Raw genomic sequence first — 18471 nt, 5'->3', positions numbered from 1 at the left:
CTGAGGGGCTTTTCCTTTAGATGGCGCTGTTGAGCCGTTTTGCCACGCCCATTTCCAATTACTCCAGAATTCAAACACTTTTTAGGGTTTTGAATTTCCTGCAAACTTTGGTGAGAATTTGAGTATGTCTCTAGGCCCTGAAAAAGCCCCAAGAGGGAAATAAAAATCCTTCGAAATACAATAGGGCCTCCCACCGTTCGGTTAAATATCTAAATATTGATCTGACGTAACGCTCCTTTAGACAGTGAGGACCAGTCTTGCTCATGAACTGAGTAATCTTGCCTCATGAGGCTCTTTACAGCCAACCTGACTACATTTCCCATAACCCCTTTCACCCACGACTGTAGCGCGTCATATAATTAAACATGGCGCAGGGATGTGTGCATGAAGTCCGTTGTTTGTCACTCTGCGATCAATGAAAGCGCATTTCTCGCCGCGGAGGACATATTGCGGAGCTGCTCCGTTATCGTAAGTAACACGACACATGTAGACGTGGTAAAGAGGTGAACATGGCCGCCTCAGCTGTCTCCACGTTGCCACGAGCTCAGTGTGACTGTGGACTCGCAGCAGCAGCAGCAGCTCGGGTCGTGTGTGTGTGTGTGTGTGTGTGTGTGTTTGTTTGTACTTGTTGAGTTCGGAATGAGTCCGTCCACTGCGTCTCGCCCTCGTTAGAACGGACTGCGTCTCTTTGTTCAACTTGTGCTGATGTTTCCCTGCTGATTGTTTTCTGTGCAGCCGGAGGTGACGGCTGTCAGCGTCTCCCGTCCTGTCACAGGTCTGCACTGCGTAACGTAAATAACGTATTCTGGGCTGGGGCGCCACGCATGTAACGTTTCTGTGATGTAGACACTAACGTCACAATCATAGGGTGAAAACTTCTGTAGCAAAAACTACTGTGTGTGTGAGTGAGTTAGTTATCAGGTCGATTTTGGACCATTAAACATCATTGTGAGGACATTCTGTCTGGTCCTCCAAAATTGAGGCTTAAGACTTGGTTTTAGGGTTAGAATTAGTCATTTAGTTGTGACGTTTAAAGGGATAGTTCCCCCCCCCCCAAATTAAAATTCACTGAGTATCTACTCAGCACTATGCCGATGGAGGGGTGGGTGAAGTTTAAGTGACTTTTGAATGCGGCATGGTTGTTGGTGCCAGACGGGCTGGTCTGAGTATTTCAAAAACTGCTGATCTACTGGGATTTTCACGCACAACCATCTCTGGGGTTTACAGAGAATGGTCCGAAAAAGAGAAAATATCCAGTGAGCGGCGGTTGTGTGGACGAAAAATGCCTTGTTGATGTCAGAGGTCAGAGGAGAATGGGTAGAGTGGTTCGAGATGATAGAAAGGCAACAATAACTCAAATAACCACTCGTTACAACCAAGGTATGCAGAATACCATCTCTGAACGCACAACACGTCGAACCTTGAAGCAGATGGGCTACAGCAGCAGACGACCACACCGGGTGCCACTCCTGTCACCTAAGAACAGAAAACTGAGGCTACAATTCGCACAGGCTCACCAAAATTGGACAATAGAATATTGGAAAAACGTTGCCTGGTCTGATGAGTCTCGATTTCAGCTGCGACATTCAGGTGGTAGGGTCAGAATTTGGCGTAAACAACATAAAAGCATGGATCCGTCCTGCCTTGTATCAACGGTTCAGGCTGGTGGTGGTGTAATGGTGTGGGGGATATTTTCTTGGCACACTTTGGGCCCCTTAGTACCAATTGAGCATTGTTTAAACGCCACGCCTTGTTGAATCTATGCTACGAAGAATTAAGGCAGTTCTGAAGGCAAAAGGGGGTCCAACCCGGTACTAGCAAGGTGTACCTAATAAAGTGGCTGGTGAGTGTATATGTCTGATCTACTGAGTGGGCCACATGGCTCTCATAGTGCTGCCATACAAGCCATTGGCCACTCAGATTTACCTTGAGCCTCAGCGTACCCTCAAGTTCGGCCTGTATCATTGATTACAAGGCCAAAACACCTGATGACACTAAGGTGCACAACTGAAGTCAAGTCACTAACATCTGCTGGTGGCCGCTAACACCTGCTAACATCTATTGGTACACTGTAAAAAAAAAAAACATAGAATTTCCCCAATAAATATATTCCTTGGCGGAGGTTAATATCTATGACAAATTTGGAAATTCAGGATGATTTCGATTCTTATTCATCATCCAGTAAACTGCAAATGGCTGTAAACACACTGAGTCCTGTAGCAGATTGTCTGGCCCCCACAGAGTCCATGTTCTCAACATTATGTCTCTGTGGTTTTTACATGAAGACAGCGAGGGCCTTAATCCACAGAAGAACTGTGGCAACGCCTCTAAGAGGCTTAAAACAACTTGCCTGACGATTACCTTGAAAAACCGCCAGTGTAACTATAGTATTCTGGCTGGGGCGCCACACATGTAACGTTTCTGTGTTGTAGAAACTAACGTCATAATCACAGGGTGAAAACGTCTTTTGCAAAAAAAGTGTGTGTGTGTGTGTGTGTGTGTGTGTGTGTGTGTGTGTGTGTGTGTGTGTGTGTGTGTGTGTGTGTGTGTGTGTGTGTGTGTGTGTGTGTGTGTGTTGTGTGTGTGTGTGTTGATTTTATATCATTAATACCGTCAGGGCACATAATTGGTGCTGCTATGAAGAAAACAGGTTGACACTCTTAATGATGACCTGATTGAGTTCTTTCACTGTCTATCATACATGTATATAGTTATTTGACTTGTAGAAATGATGGTACAATAACTGCGACTAATTCTAATCTGGACACTGCATTTGCCATTTCCTGGAAGTTATACAAATAGTAACCAGAAAAAATATTCACATTTATGCAGAAGTGAATATTTAAATGAGGAGAATTTAGAATTACTTTTGAAAACCCTTCACGACAGTAAATTAGTCATTAATGGCAAAATAGTGAGAGCGACTTGTACTTCAGGACATTGTTTTTACTTTTGGAATACTAATGGGGCTTTTTTATTTTTAGGTCAAAATGTTTCGTCGATCAAGGTTTAGTATTCGGCCTAATGTCGGTACGGCAGGCAGAACAGCAGCAACACCTCAGGAAGCACCTTCATCAAACCAGGAGTCCAGTGAGACCCCCAAAGACATCAGTGAGAGCAGCACTCCCATCGCTGTGACAGATATCAAATCTGACGTGACCCCATCTGAAAAAACAACAGCCCCTGGGTGAGTAAAATACATTAAAGGACTTCTGAATGACATTACTCACGTTCTGTATAACTAAAACAATTTATCTCACTACTGTTTAGGGATGGCAATGACCAAAATGTGGAAGGGGCCAGCTCCTCGGCTGCAGTCCAGAGAAGGAAGCGGTTTTCTGTCAAGCCCAAAGTGGCTCCTGGCCGCCCCTCCAACCTCGCTCGGACATCGAGGACCCTCGCCAAGGCAGATGCTGAAACTCCCGCTGAAACCCCCGGCTCAGACCTTGAAAAGCCATCAACATCCATCCAGACTGGGACAACGGCCACCCCTCAAGGACTCCAGTCCCCGAGGCGAAGAAGGCGTTCGGAGGAGAGCAAGCAGCCCAAAGTGCAGCCTAAACCAACCCCTGACTCCTCTGAGTCTTCAGCTGTCCTTCTCCCTGAGGATTCACTAGAACAAACCGATCAGCCCACAGACAGTGGCCAGCAATTGGAAAGCAAGTCAGGCAGCCAAGTTGAAGAAGTTCCTCCCAGACCACCTGATAAAGTGCTCTTCTCTATACCAGACAGAGAAGCAGTAGAGTTATCTGAGAGGGCCAAGTCTCTAGTGTCATCTAAGAGTGGACGTTCATTGTCCCCATCAGCGCTCTCTTTGAGTAGACTCCTGAATGACCCATCCGATCTACAGAGGCTCGCCAAGGCCCAAAAACTTAGAGAGTTACTCAGACAGGAGAAGCACAAAGAAAAGGTGAGTTGTTCTTTACTTATCCTCACTCTCAGTTGAACAAAAATGGTTTCAATATATATTGTTTGTTGCAGAAACTCAAGAAAATGAAGCCGCATGTAAAGGAATATACTTTAGATCCCACCAAAATGACCATGAGGGACCTTATCCATTATCTACCGCTGTCCAACCCCATGACGTAGGTCTCTTCAGTGTCTCTATAGTTTATTTTTTTTATTTTATATACCTCCAGATAAAATATTTTCTGTTGATTATTTGGAAAAATAACATTTGTGGCTCATCCTATGTGAATATAATTTGCTATTTTTCCAGATCGAGTGTAGAAGACATAACTCAGGAAAATGAGACTGTGCTCCCACCCTCACCAGCAAGAGAACCGTAAGGATATCTCATCCTCTTATAAATACCTTTCATTTTATGTTTTCTTGATATTGTACTTATTGGGCAGCAAAATGAGTGTTGGCTTCTTTCTGGCTTTCCCTGTTTATATCTAACAATCAAACATGAGTTGTTCTTTAGACGAATATAGCAGAAAGATGGCTGAACACAGTTATTAGTCCTTGAAAATTTGATGTGGCATTGAGGATGAATATTCCGGGTTCCCAGCCCAAATAACATACAGTTTGTTTCAATGATTGCAGAAGCAGCACTAGCTTTCAAAAAACAAATTTCAATATGTATTAATTTACTGCACATCTCATGGAGATAAGCCCTGGATAAAATACTGAAATTATCTAGAGGGGCTGTATGTGTGAACATAAATGTCCAACTTAGAGGCTCCAGAAATACTCCGCAGTTTTTCCTGCCAGTCACAAAATAAAACAAGATAATGTCTGAACTGTGAGCCCACATAAGAAAACAGCAGGATATTTTCTGGAGGAGTGGATGTGAGTGGATGTGTTGAGGACGTTTCTAACACGTGAAATACTGAAACATACAAAAACAAACAAAAGAGCCATACACATGGAAGTCACCAACAAAGACATCAACTTGCAAAGAGGATGAGATTCGAGAGGTTTTGATAATATAGGCCGACGCCGGTGTTGATGGGCTGTAAACAAACTCATGTGATCTCCGCCGCAGAATTTATACATTATGACCTGCCTCCTGCATGCTGCACCACCCCTCGCCTGAATACTCTGTGGTGCTGTGAATGCGTCCGATAGGAGAATCTCCTGCTGCGTTCTTTATTTATGATAAGCAATCTCTGGACAAAGTCCTGACCCTATTGTCCAGACATCTTTAGCAGTTCATGTCTGAAAACGTCCTAAATGATTGACTGAAAGACAGAATAGTCTGGATTATTTTAGTCAATTCCCAGTACAGGTTGCTTGTACATTTGTAAAGCCAGACCTATCAGTGCTGTGTCAGTGCTTGAGAATGGTGTGGCTGCACCCATTATCTTTCTGCTTTAAGAGCAAAATATGGCCAGGCTTGTTTGTATTTCTTTGTATTTCTTTAAACCAATCACAGAATGCCATTTGAGACCTGAGGCCAATGGTCTTGCACACCAAACCCCTTCCTTCTCTCTGATGTTTATAATTCATCGCCTGCAGGTCTCCGGAGAAAGTGCCGGAACCCGAAGCTCCCCCTGAACTGCCGAGCACGATGGAGGATGAAGAGGAGATGGCAGAGGAAGAGGATGACTCACTCATGGTTCCTCAGGTCAAAGTAGCAGAGGATGGCTCTCTCATCATTGATGAAGAGAGGTCGGTGCATTCTTTCATATTTATTGACTTGTCTTTTCTTTGTTTTTGTTGGTGAAAGGTTGTACACACTTCAGTTCATTATCTTGATAACTAAAAATGCATCCAAACTGTCCTCGTAGATGTGAATTGTCTCCTTAATGTAAACATAATTGTAATATTAGAGATGATGGAACCAATTGTCTGTTTAATAATATCCTCTCTACCTGCATCTCAGCTTGACGGTGGAAGTCCAGCGAGCAAAAGGACCAAACCCAGCACAGGATCGAGATCCCATCTTTGAGCGTGGCTCCACGACAACGTACTCAAGCTTCAGGAGAAGCAGCTATTCAAAACCCTGGTCCAGTGAAGGTTGACATAAATAATAATATTAAAGATCCAGAATTACAATACCTTTTTATAACAAAGCTTTTTCTCTGATGCCTTGTTCATTTGTTTTTAATTAGTTGAATATTTTGTTTTCAACAGAGACAGACATGTTCTACCTGGCAGTCAGTATGGTGGGGACAGACTTTTCCATGATTTGTCAACTGTTTCCTCACAGAGCTCGATCAGAGATAAAGGTCAGTGATGTTTACTATGACCAGGCTATGACTACATACATACATATATTTGTATAGTAGGACGAAGAAGACGATTCTCACTGCTTCAGTAAATTCATTAAAACTATTTAAACTGTATTTAAACTTCCAGAACAAATTCAAAAAGGAGGAGCGAGAGAATTCCTGGAGGATTGACAAAGCGTTTAGTAAGTATTCACTAGCACTTAGCTGGTTAATATGCCATTAAATGAATGGCCCCTGTGTGTATTTAGATGCAATATTTACTGCCAATTGTTTTGTAGAAGAGAGACGCAAGCTGGATATTGAGTATTTTTCTAAGCTTCTCGAGAAAATTTTGGAGGTTCAGAAAAACAGGAAGAAACTCAAGTCACTCGTTAAGAAGAACTCCCCCAAGAAGTCAAAGAGAAAGGCAAAGGGTATTTATCTTGTCGTTTTTTTTATTTATTTATTTTTTTACCATGTTTTATGCTCAGGGTTGTGGATTACAGTCTGGAGTACAGCATCGTTCTCATTCCCTCTACAGGCAAAAAAGCTGCAAGCACGCTGAGTGATGTGGAGGAAGAAAATGAGAACGATGCCAATGAAGTTCCCAATCTGGAGGATGAGGCGGAGGGAGAGAAGGAGAACGAGAATCTCTGTAATGAAGGAGGAACCCCTGTTTCCAAGCCTAAGAAACAACGCAAAAGAAAGGCTAAACAGGCAGCTGTGAACGAGGAAGCAAATGATAAGAAAAAGAAAACTGGTGAAAAGAGCAATGAACAAGGTACAGTAGCGTTTAGTTATTTCAGGAAAATGTTCACGATTTCTAGATAACCTGGTGGAATTAAATAGTAAATATTGCTTTGTAGATCCACGGGAGCTGCCATTGAGTTTGACCTAATTGGTTTAACAAGATTTCTAGAAATGTAATACATCAGGCTCAGTTCATTTTTGTTATTCAGGGTATGTTATCAATGTAAGATCAAGGTTTTTCAAGATCAAACTTTTGAGTTACAGAAGAATGTAAAGAAACTACAGCATGGAGCAGTTATTTATTCTACCTTTAGAGGAAATTATACCATCCAGTTTGTTTGTATCTGATTCCAGAGCAGAGTCAACTGACATTTCTCTTTTACACCAAAATTATCGGGTACTTGCAGTTTTTTTTTTTAAATGCAAGTAAAACCTAAAAAATTATTGACTAATTTTCCTTTGTCAGCAGATGAGTTTGTCTTTTAGTTTTTTCTGAGACTGAGCAGCTCCCTCATGTCGCTGTTTTGCCAAATTGGTGCTTTCACTTGGGTTCCTCATTTCCATCACTGTCAATCAGAGCAGATAAAAACCTCTGTCTAGTGCAGAGTAATTTGACCCGTGATTGAATGCCAATTTACTTTTGTTGACCTTGCAAAAATGGACATCTTGGTTGTCAATAAAAATGCCCCATCCACGCAATTTGTGACCATGTTATTCCTGTTTCTCCATGTGTGCTTTCACATTGTTTTCGGCTTCTTGCTACTTAATTTTGATCTGCTTTAATGCTCAGGTGAGGCCTGCATACCTGAAGACCCTGAAGCTGCTCTTGCCGAAGACCAAACAACTCCAGACATGTAAGTAAACTGTAAAAATGTTCCCTAAGTAAAGTATGTTTATGTATTTTAAGTTTGAATTTAAATACATTGTTTTGTCCGAATAATTAGGTCTGAAAAGACTGAGAACGTGAATGTATCCAAGGACACAGCAATCAAGCCTGCTAAACTTTCCCGAGGCAGAGCACCAAAACCGCTGCTGCCTTTGGGACGAAAGTGGAGTAAAAAGCTTCCACCAGACTCAACAAAGGCCAAAGATACTGCCTCAGATAAAGAAGACGAGAGTGTGACTGATGGAGCCTCGAAGGAGCAGGTTATTATCTCAGTTTCAGTTCACAGTCCTCACATTTTTCTACACATTTTTTCTTAACTGTATCTCACAGAAAGCTATGATAAACCTTCAGGTAAATCCAGATTCATCACCTTTAAGAGAGGATAATAAGAGGAAGTCAGACGATGCTGACATTTCCTCTGAAGAGGAGGATGTCACTGCTCCGCCTCCGAGACCTACCAGGTACAAAATACTTCATGTCTTAAAAGACACTCTCATTCAAAACTGTAACCAGAAATACTGACATTCCCAACCCTCAAAGAAACTACTATCTAATAAAATAATAGAGTATCAATATTAGAAAATTATACTTGTATACTGGTTTATAATTATTCTGACTGTGTTTTGTAGGTATGGAAGAGTGCCCAAGCCCACCAAGCTCCTGAATTACCCTGCCAAAGAAGAACCCACCTCTCCGTCCAATACCTCCCCTGCCTCACCAGTGATGTCTGCTGCATCTGCTGCCAAGCCTAAACCCAAATGCACAGCCAAGAGGGGACGATCCTCAAAGCAACAATCAGCCCAACAGTCCAAAAAGCCCAAACTAGTCACGCTCAGGACCTCTCGGTCAGAATTCAGCGATGATGATGATGATGATGAAAAGCAGCAGGATCAGGAAGAGATAGAGGAGGAGGAGTACCCTCTGTGTAGCCCCGGTGAGGACAGCACTGCCCCTGTGTTTGTGCCGGCCAGCCTGCGCTCCCCGCATCCTGTGATTTCAGAGGTGGAAGAGACTATGGAGGAGGTAGGTGAAACTGTTTCCCTTTCACAGACATCTTGGACAGCTCCCATTCATTTTTATTTAATTTGACATAATTCCTAAAACACGCATTTTTTGTATTGTTTCTTGCATCTGTGTTTCTTTGTGCATGGTTTTGCATTCCATAATTCACACCCTCCACTCTGACTCCCCCCATCCCACCCATAGCTTGATATTTTGGCCAATATGCCTGATGTGTTGGGCCTCTCCCAAGATGTACTGTGCCCTGATTCCTCATTCGACCTGGCACAAAATGACACAGGCACAGCTGAACCATGTGAACATCAGTTGGACCTGCTGGTTGTAAGTTTCTCATGTCTAAAATATATTACCACTGATATTAAATCATTAACCCCTGTTACACTTTTATATAATTTCACATTTTTTTTAGTTTTATCTATATTGATAAAATGCAATTTTACAGTGTTTTCAGTTTTAATGCATGTATTTGTTTGTGGCTGGATCACTATCATATTATGACTTATGACCTCATGTTAAAGTTTTGTTTTTGCACATTAAGAAACTGATTCTTCCAGCTTTGATATTTTATAATTTGCTGAGCTGGATGAACATATTGCATCATTTTTTGTCCGGATGTAATCACCTTTTATAGAAGGCTCATATAATGATCAATAATAATCACTATTTGTTGCAGGACGTTATAGATTTCCTCTCTTCAGAACACACAGAAGGTATGTTGAAGAGGTACTCTGACTAGTTGCCAGTGGATTACTCATCTTTTAGTTTTATTGCATTCATTTTTGCGGTGTCTTTTCTTTCAGTAACTGAAGACGAGAGCTACAATGAAGCTGCTCAAACTCTGTTGACCATTGGCAACCTGGCTCAACTCACAGCACAGAATCAAATAATCACAGAAGATCACACAACAGGTAAGAGACAGAGGCTACAAGATTTCTATGATTGGAACTGTTTTAGTTTTAGTTTTTTTTCATTACAGTAAATTTAACATGTGGTGTTATGTTAAAATGCAGGGACAACATCAGTCAGTGCAGAAGAAACTGAACAACACCTGGGAGATGCTGACCAATTGGAAAACTGTGAAATTCATATCATGTTTGGTCATGGAGACACAGAAACATCAGAAATTATTGCTACTGTGGAGCCACAACACGCCCCAATGGTTGAAACCAGTGATCAGTCGTGTGGTGGGCAGAAGACTGTGTCTTATACAGATTTTAGCCCTCAGTTAGAGTCAAGTCCAGAGAGTGCAAAGAAACACTCTCCACAGACCAGCAAAGGACGCTTGTCCAAGGTTAAACCCAAACCTAACTTAAACCGAGGCTCCAGGACTGAACAGCCCAAATCCCAACCAGATACATCAACAGAACAGACAGCTGGCGAGACCAACTCAGAAGCTTCCAACATTCAAGTCACTGAATCACCGTCAGCTCCTGAAGAAATAACCCCGAAGATACTAGAATATTCTCCAACATCATCAATAGATGACGATTCCTCTACTAAATTTAAACACACAGAAGAGCTGGGTGTCACTGGGGACAGGTCAGGTACAGCAGCATTAGACCAAAGTGCCTCAGAACACCAGAGTCACTGCTTTTCTGATGCCCAGTTTGAACCCAGTGGAGAACAAGCCAACAGAGACACGATGTCGGATCAAAAGCTGAGGTCTCATGCTGAAATAATTCAGAGTTTCTCAAGTAATTTAGCAACATCTGAAACATCAGATTCTGCTCCAGTTCACGAAGAGAGTCAACATTCTGCTGCTTTCGTCACACCTGTAGACGATGTACCTGTCAGTCAGAAAGAAAAGAGTGAGGCTGCATCTACTAGCCAGATCAAGAGAGGGCGATCTCAAAAAGTAAAACCCAAACCAGTCCTAGCACAGACAAGAACTGCTCGATCTAAACCTCAAACTACAAAAGCCACAGTAGAGAAAGACCCCAGCCCAACTCCAGTCCCCAAAGTCCATGAAAAAACAATAGAAGTTGAACCAGAAGCAACCAGCAGCACCTCTCCTGAATATCCAAGTCAGAGCACTGGTCCTGCTGCAGCTTTGATACCATCATTTGATTTAGGCTCTACCCATACACCCACAGAGGAGTTGTCTAATCGTGGATTGGATCAGAGTGTCTCACAAAACCAGATCCTCTCTGAACCCAGTAACAGAGACACAGGGTCAACATCTGGATCCACAGATGAAAAAATGGCAACTCGTGATGGAACAACTGAGAGTAGTGATAACCTGGTAACATCTGACTCAGCTGTCACAAAATCACAAGTTGGGCAAGACTCAGCTCCAGAGAGCAGTGACCATCCTGCTCCATCTGTTACACCTGTAGACAATGTACCTGTCAGTCAGAAAGAAGAGAGTGAAGCTGCATCTACTTGCCAGATCCAGAGAGGGCGATCCCAAAAAGTAAAACCCAAACCAAACCTAGCACAGACAACAAGAACTGCTCGATCTAAACCTCAAACCACAGAAGACTCCAGCCCAACTCCAGTCCCCAAAGTCGATGAAAAAACTAAAGTAGAATCAGAAGCAATCTGTGGCATCTCTCCTGAAATACCCAGTCACAGCACTGGTCCTGCTTCAGTCTTGATACCACTGTTTGATTTAGGCTCTACTCTTACACCCACACAGGAGCTGTCTACAACTGAAGAGAGAAGGACAGCTGATGCACTTGTTGTTCAAGTGTACTCACAAAACCAGAGCATTTCTGAAACCAGTTACATAGACACAGGGTCAACATCTGGATCCACAGATGAAAAAATGGCAGCTGGTGATGCAGCTTCAGTCCAAGAGAGCAGTGACCACCCTGCTTCATGTGTTACATCTGAAGATTTACCGGTCAGTCAGAAAGAAGAGAGGGAAGGGGCGTCGTCCTGCCAGATCAGGAGAGGGAGAGCTCAAAAAATCAAACCTAAACCAAACCTAGCACAGGCATCAAGAACCGCTCGGTCCAAACCTCAAACCACAAAAGACCCTGTCATGCATGTGCAGCTTGTGGAGACACCCTCCAGCCCAACTGTAAAGCCTCAATCCACTAAGAAGACAACAGCAGAGATGGAAGCTCCGCCAATTTGCAGCATCTCGCTTCCAATTCAAAGTACTGACACTTCTACGGTTTCTGTACCACCACTGGAATTATGCTCTACTCATAAACCCACAGAGGAATCATCTGCAACTATGGAACAACAGACAGAAGTTGGACTAAACTCAATCGTAAAAAGTTCCGAACAAAATGTACCTCATAGAAGACAACAGTTTTCCAAAGTCAAACCGAACATAGGATCATCCACCAAAACCACACGGATAAAACTGCAGCCAAAGACAATCAGTGAACCCTCAGTTATGGAGACCTCTTCAAATGTAACATCAGAACCATCACCTGTGGACAATTCACAAATTGAGGGGAAACTGATAGAGGAGGACTTAAAGCTCTTGACATCATCGCAGTGTCCGTTAAATACAGAACTCAGTTTGAAAAAATCTGCACCTGCAGAGTCGGAAAAGACAGAGGGTACATCCTCTGATGGTATTGGCATGGCAACATCATGCGTTGCTGAGAATCAGTCCTTGTTGCCAGACACAATCCCTGAAAGTGAAATCAGTGAAATGTCCACGTTTGAGAGGGAATCCACGGGGGACAAAATGTCAAATAATGACAGCGCGGAGGCTGGACCTGCTTCACAAGTCTCTGATCCAATTACGGCTTCAGAGTCTCAGTCTCCAGAAGGTGGCTCCACAGAGTCAAAAATATCGTCGGTTTTGGCAACGAATGTCTTCTCCATAACAACCGTCCATCCAACAGAGAGCTGCCCTGAGTCATGTCCAGAAAGTGACTCAGAAGTAAAAAGTCAAGATGCAGCCCGGCAATGTTCAGAAACAAGAGAAACTCCTCAAACATCAAATGACAGATCTCAATCTGCCTCAAGGTAAGATGTGAGTTTTATGTTCCTGATTCTATGAAAACGTTTTGTCCTTTTAATCTAAATACTACTTTTCGACTTGGAACATCATGTTATATATTTTAAGTAGAAAGTTATCTTGTAACTGTTTACTCCCACTTATAGAACTGACAGTTCACGGTTAGAACTCATAGACTATTCCAAGTCTCCAAAAAAAGGCTCTCAAAGTCGAAGAGGAAGGCTTATTAATCCCAGACCCAACCTGGGACGCAGCAGTCGGCCTCCACAACCCCAACAAGTCCGGTCCACAGCACAAGCACAAGCAGGTTTGAAACCCTAAAAGAAAAGTTTTCTTGTCTCCAATAACGGTGAGCAGATTTTTAGAATTACTGCCACTTATGGTTCTTCTATTTTCACAGATTCCGGTGCTCAATCAGAAAGTGTTGACGCTTCAGTTTCCCTCAACCCTGTGTCTGAACTCCGACCCGACATTCCAGATCCAGTAGAGGGAGCTGTTGAATCACATAGTCGCCAAGAGTCCTGCCCAAATGATGCTCAGTCCTTGCTGGGTTTGACACAATTTATTGATCAGGAGAGTGACTCCCATTCAAATGATGCTGTGTCCTCTACGGGTTGTGTGACACAAGCAGTGGACAATTTTTCTCAAGTAAGATATTAACCAATATGTGGCCCAGGAGGCGTATCATGTGGGATTACATGTATGATTGCCGTGTCTATTTGTATTGAAATGCCTGCTAAGCTTGTTTATATTGGCATTGTCCAGATATATAACATCATGCTAATAACTTCATTCTTATTGTATGATACAGATTCCTTACCATGCTTGTACTCTCTGCAGTTGACAATATATTACAGTGTTATGAATGCATTATTGTAGTTTAACAGCATCCACTGTTATATAAAGAATGGTGTTAAATGACATCCAACCACAGTTAGAGGCTGATTTATGCTGCCTTTACATATAAAAAGACATCTGTCTGTTTTAAACAATAAAAACGTCCCTGCCCTCATCGAGGTCCTCCATGCATCCTATGGACAAGATTACATAGAATACATCCACTAGAGGGCAGCGCAAGGTCACAAGTGTCTGACAACAACAAACATGGCAATGGTGGAAGAGGTTGTCGTCATGTATCTCCTAAGAAAGAGGCAAAATCATCTGTTGGTCCCTGTGTCCAGGAAAAGTAGCATCATATAGATTCCTGTAGTTTCTTACCAACTTACTTTCCTCAGAATATTCCATGTTGCTTGTGTCTCATGGTCGTCTTGCTTGAGCGATTGGCTTGACTGCCCCTCAGGATTTCCAGTGGTACTGCTCCGTTTCGTCTCAATCCATAAACCTACAGAAGACGTGCACAAAATGAACGCAGTGTACAGATAGAGGGCTACATCCGTTTCTGTTTACGTATCTAACAATAAGTCTTATAGTCTTAAGGATTTATCCTGAAATACTTTTCTCTGATTCCTTAAATCCTAGAACATGTCCACATTAGGCACAGAGGGGACCCAAAGTCATCCGTGTCTCACAATATTCCCAGACTGTAAGTCAATCATGGATCACATTCCACTCACATCAGATGATTTGTATTGTGCAGTGTGTACTCAGTATGGTGTTTGTGAAAACCTCTCTCCCTCTGCTCCTCAGTGACGTCTGAGCCAATGCCTCCAGGTTCAGATGTACCGTTTTTCATCCTCTCACTGAGTGAAATCCCAGTCTGCTCCTCAGGGGAGGTGATGGACAGTGCAGCAGGGCCCCTACCTTATCTTTTCGGTGGAGATGCACCAATACAGCAACAGAGGTTTGTGCATTCCTTTTATCAGCTTGCTAACCAGGCAGACTTGGAGCCTGTTTTGTAAAGTGTATGGTTCCTCAACCGTCCTTCACTTCTCTGCAGTGTTCCTGGAGAGAGTCTGGCACCAGAGGAAGACACATCTCTCTCTAATGTCCCTGTGTCCATGTCGCTGGAGGAGAGTAGTGAAATGGGCTTCCTCGGTGTAAAAGATGAAGGGCGGGACTCGGCTGTACATAAAGTGAGTGAAGCTGAAAGAAACTACTTGTGTAAAATGTCAATTGTTGTCTCACTTTTTTTTTTTTTTAACCCACACCAGGTCTCGGTCATGGAGAATCCAGAGGATCCACAGGGTAGAGTGATTTCATCATATATATCTTTTTTAACAAGTGGTTCATCTCATATTACTGATAGTTAATGTGGATCTTGTGTGTTTTTTCGAACAGAGACAGTCCAGCCCCCCACATTACCAGAAACTGTAGAGAATAATGCCAAGACTGAAACCCACCTTGCCAAGAAGAGGATATCAGGAACTGGAAGACGAGGTATGCAGGGGAAACACAAACTCATCATAAACTCATCACATGCACTCCAACTGGACACGTGTATTTCATCATGTACTTGTCTCTCTTCAAACCAGCCAAAGTGCAGGTGAAGCCCAATATTACAAAGAAGACACAAGCCAGTAAGACGGTTGCTGCGAACACCAACCAGGACTCAGGCCTTCCTGGGCCGTCCATGCAGGCAGAAGCCTCTGATGCAAAAACAACTGCAGGCAAGGTCGGTGTCACTGAGCCACAGAAGGGAAGTGGTGACCATGTAGACATAGGAAAGGAGACTCCGTCGGTTGGAAAGAGCCCAGAGGACAGAAGTCCAAGAGCACAAACTAAGACAAAGACCAGGGGGATGACCACTCGGGCAAGGTGAGGAAAAGACATTTAAAATACTTAAATTAAACAGAACTAAGGAGTCTGCCGCATGTGAGCAGCTTTGTAAGGCTGTAATTAAATGTTAACAGTAGCATGATAACACAAGATAACATGTCATTGACAATTGTTCATTCTTGATGTTTAACAGGTTATGTTCCAGGGGCGTAAATCAACAGTTTTTATCACAATATGATTTGATATAGATTCTTTGGACAATGTTATGATGTTTGCTGATAACACAAAATCTGCCACAATACAATTTGATTCCGTACGATTTAGGGGCCTGTGATTGTTATGGGACGATATTTCATGTCCATTTTACAAATTTAGTTACATTTATATCAACTCAAAAAAAGCCACTGAAATTTGATTTGAGTTCATATTTGACTTTAACTCCCTTTTTTAAATTAAAAACATGTCACCTATTTCCGAGCATTTCATTGCGTCTGTGTAAAGGGCCTTTCTGTCTTTTATTGTCTACCTCTGCATCTCCTCTTTTGTCTGTGGCTACGAAAGTGTGAATCAATGTTTGATTGTCTCCAGGAATTAGGTCATATATCACAGTATTGGCCAAAATTAGATGTCCTCATGGTGATGCTGGACAAAGAACAACCATCATGATAATTCGACATGACTGATGAGGATCATATTATTTAAATCTTTTCTAATTCTGACAGAAAATCCGATGATTTCCCTTCTTTCCTATCGGACGCGAACACCAGCGACCCTCCTCGTGGCAAAGCAGCTTCCAAGGGCCCTAAGGTCCAAACTCCACCCACAAGAAAACACTCCACCTCGACACCTGCAGCTTCAACCTTCACTGTCGCTCCCTCACCTGGTCACACAGAGCAGCCACAGAAACTCAGCTATTCAACCTCTTCTGCCACATCACCAGCACTGACCAGCCCCAGCACTTCTCAGTGTACAGCTGAGGTAAGGAGGGTTACAGGCTACAGAGCTGGATGGACAGTCCTCTTACTTCAGTGGAATTGTTACATTGATTACAGCTCATCGTTGTTCTTCTTTGTTGTAGGTTTCAGCTTCGCAGCAAAGTGACTGTGTGGAGAGCAGCGCTACAGAGGTGGAGCCCACCAGTGTGTCTCAGTACTTCCTAAGTGATATTTTTACTGAAGTGGAGTAGGGATAAAAGGTGGAGTGAGAGGAAGGACCTGCCAGCGGCTCTGCTTTTTCTTCATTTTTGTTGTGTACAGTTTTCTCTGTAAAGATTTATTTATAACTAAAAGGCTTTTCTTTTCCCTGTAGTGAAGTCAAGCTGAATTTACTATGTTTACAAAAACGTTTTCACTTTCACAAGCATTTTGAACGTATAAACAGTATACAATTGTATGTTTACAACATAGGCTGCATATAAAGGTTCATCTCCACGTCCTCCCACTTCACAAACAAAGCTAAAACAACCAAGATCTGAACGCCACCATCTTACGCAGACAGAAAAATGAGCACTTGGACATGCATCAGTGTGATCAGGACTACCTAAAATGACAGAAACCATCTTTTAGAAAAATCTATTGATGAGTACTTAAGCTGTGTTCAATTCAGGAGTTGCATCCTTTCGAGGACATGGTCTACGTGGCCCATGAAGATCGCCTCCTTGGGGGGCCACGAAGGCTGAACCGGGATGAGATGGTCTCGTCTACAGAGGATTTCGGTGCACCAGCCTGTCCCGCCCTTGCTTAGCAACAGAGCTTTAGTTGGACATGATGTGAAAGTGTCAATGTCCCTCTGTGTTTTAACACTTGAACTTGTTGTTGAACTTGTTGAGTTGAAACATGATACTCAAGCATTGGACGTCTGGGTGCCATTACCTTTCATGAAAAACATTTTGTCACCGAAGCCCAATGAATCCTGGGATAGTTTGGGCCGGGTATGATACACCCATTACAGCCTTTGTTTCTCTGGTGGAGGACGCATTTGTTGGCAGCATTTGAAGGAGCCTTCGAAGTGGGACAGTTCAAATGCAGCCTTGTAAGGATGCTGCCCCTGAGAGACACACTGTTTGACTTTTATTTTGGTCCATGACCCATCCATTAAAGAGGAGAAGGTGGGGGTTATGACCAATACTGCAGCCAGCCACCAGGTGGTGATCAAGACGCTTTGGCTTCACTTTTGGGGAGCTGCAGTGTCATCCATCTTTATTTACTGTCTATGGTAAACTTATTCAGTGTATATAATACTTGTGCTTGCCAAGATGTGTTGGTCACATTCATAGCAAACACAGGTAAATAACCAGTTTGACTGAAGGAGGCGGCAGCTTTTTCTCAACAATTCATTGTTTCGAGCCTCAAATTTCTTAATTTGTTTATTTACAGCTATAATAATGTAAATATTGTAGAATAACAAAGAGTTCTTTAAATGTTTCCCCATATTGCTTTCCAGACCACAACATGGGTGACACGACTGGATTAGTTGACAGTGTACAGTTGTACATTTAAACGCGCTACGCTTTTTTAATGTTTATGCGCATCTGTATTTTTGTGATCATTTTTAATAATTTATTTTAATCTCAACCAATTTTGTCTTTGTATTTGATACAAAAAAAGGATAGCTTAAAACTGTTATTTCATTTAGAAAACTCCAGACATTAGATACAGAATGCAATTGCATTAATATATTCTGCAAATTCACCCCATTCCGAGCAGAGGTAGTCAAACTTTATTAGTAATGGATAAGTATCTTTGTAATATTGTGTACATCAGTACAACACTGTGAGGTCCTTACACACAGCGTTCAAAGGGTGTTTCATACTTGAAACAAAACCCACCGCGTCCTTAACTGTTTCATTAAGAAATCGAAAGTAAAAGATGGATTTTTATAGCATCTGAATAAAACATATTCTTCCACCACCACTGGATTGAGCGTTTACTGTGACGTATGAGCAATATTAAGAAAATACTGCTCGTATATAATACTATTGTAGGCAGTATTGTATTTCTAATATGATGATCACTTTGACCTGTTAAGTATATGCTGCAGTTTTGGATACTGATGGG

General features: G+C 42.5%; 1 protein-coding gene across 1 annotated transcript; it reads left to right on the top strand.

Moving 5' to 3' along the window:
* Positions 1–335: 335 nt before the first annotated feature.
* Positions 336–18324, top strand: zgc:162472 (uncharacterized protein LOC553495 homolog). Its single transcript, XM_035184600.2, has 29 exons — positions 336–468; positions 2985–3187; positions 3271–3910; positions 3982–4085; positions 4220–4285; positions 5464–5616; positions 5831–5964; positions 6082–6176; positions 6307–6361; positions 6458–6592; positions 6700–6939; positions 7699–7762; positions 7853–8054; positions 8146–8255; positions 8424–8817; positions 9001–9135; positions 9488–9524; positions 9615–9722; positions 9825–12747; positions 12886–13046; positions 13140–13387; positions 14219–14282; positions 14387–14540; positions 14637–14772; positions 14851–14884; positions 14978–15076; positions 15172–15454; positions 16138–16393; positions 16494–18324. The coding sequence occupies exons 1-29, from the start codon at positions 385–387 to the stop codon at positions 16599–16601; spliced, it is 7425 nt and encodes a 2474-aa protein (XP_035040491.2). The 5' UTR covers positions 336–384; the 3' UTR covers positions 16602–18324.
* The last annotated feature ends 147 nt before the right edge of the window (positions 18325–18471 follow it).

This window comes from Hippoglossus stenolepis, chromosome 18 (genome assembly GCF_022539355.2).
Source record: "Hippoglossus stenolepis isolate QCI-W04-F060 chromosome 18, HSTE1.2, whole genome shotgun sequence".
Lineage (NCBI taxonomy): Eukaryota > Metazoa > Chordata > Actinopteri > Pleuronectiformes > Pleuronectidae > Hippoglossus > Hippoglossus stenolepis.
The sequence above is the reverse complement of the archived record's forward strand: the minus strand, read 5'-3'. Positions and strand labels throughout refer to the sequence as shown.

What these genes read in the sequence shown, in the direction of transcription:
- zgc:162472 (XM_035184600.2), top strand. Translation starts at nt 385, where the DNA reads ATGAAGTCCGTTGTTTGTCACTCTGCGATCAATGAAAGCGCATTTCTC. An exon ending in ATCAGTTGGACCTGCTGGTT is followed by an intron (nt 9,136 to 9,487) that starts GTAAGTTTCTCA and finishes TATTTGTTGCAG; the next exon opens with GACGTTATAGATTTCCTCTC. An exon ending in TCTCACAATATTCCCAGACT is followed by an intron (nt 14,283 to 14,386) that starts GTAAGTCAATCA and finishes TCTGCTCCTCAG; the next exon opens with TGACGTCTGAGCCAATGCCT.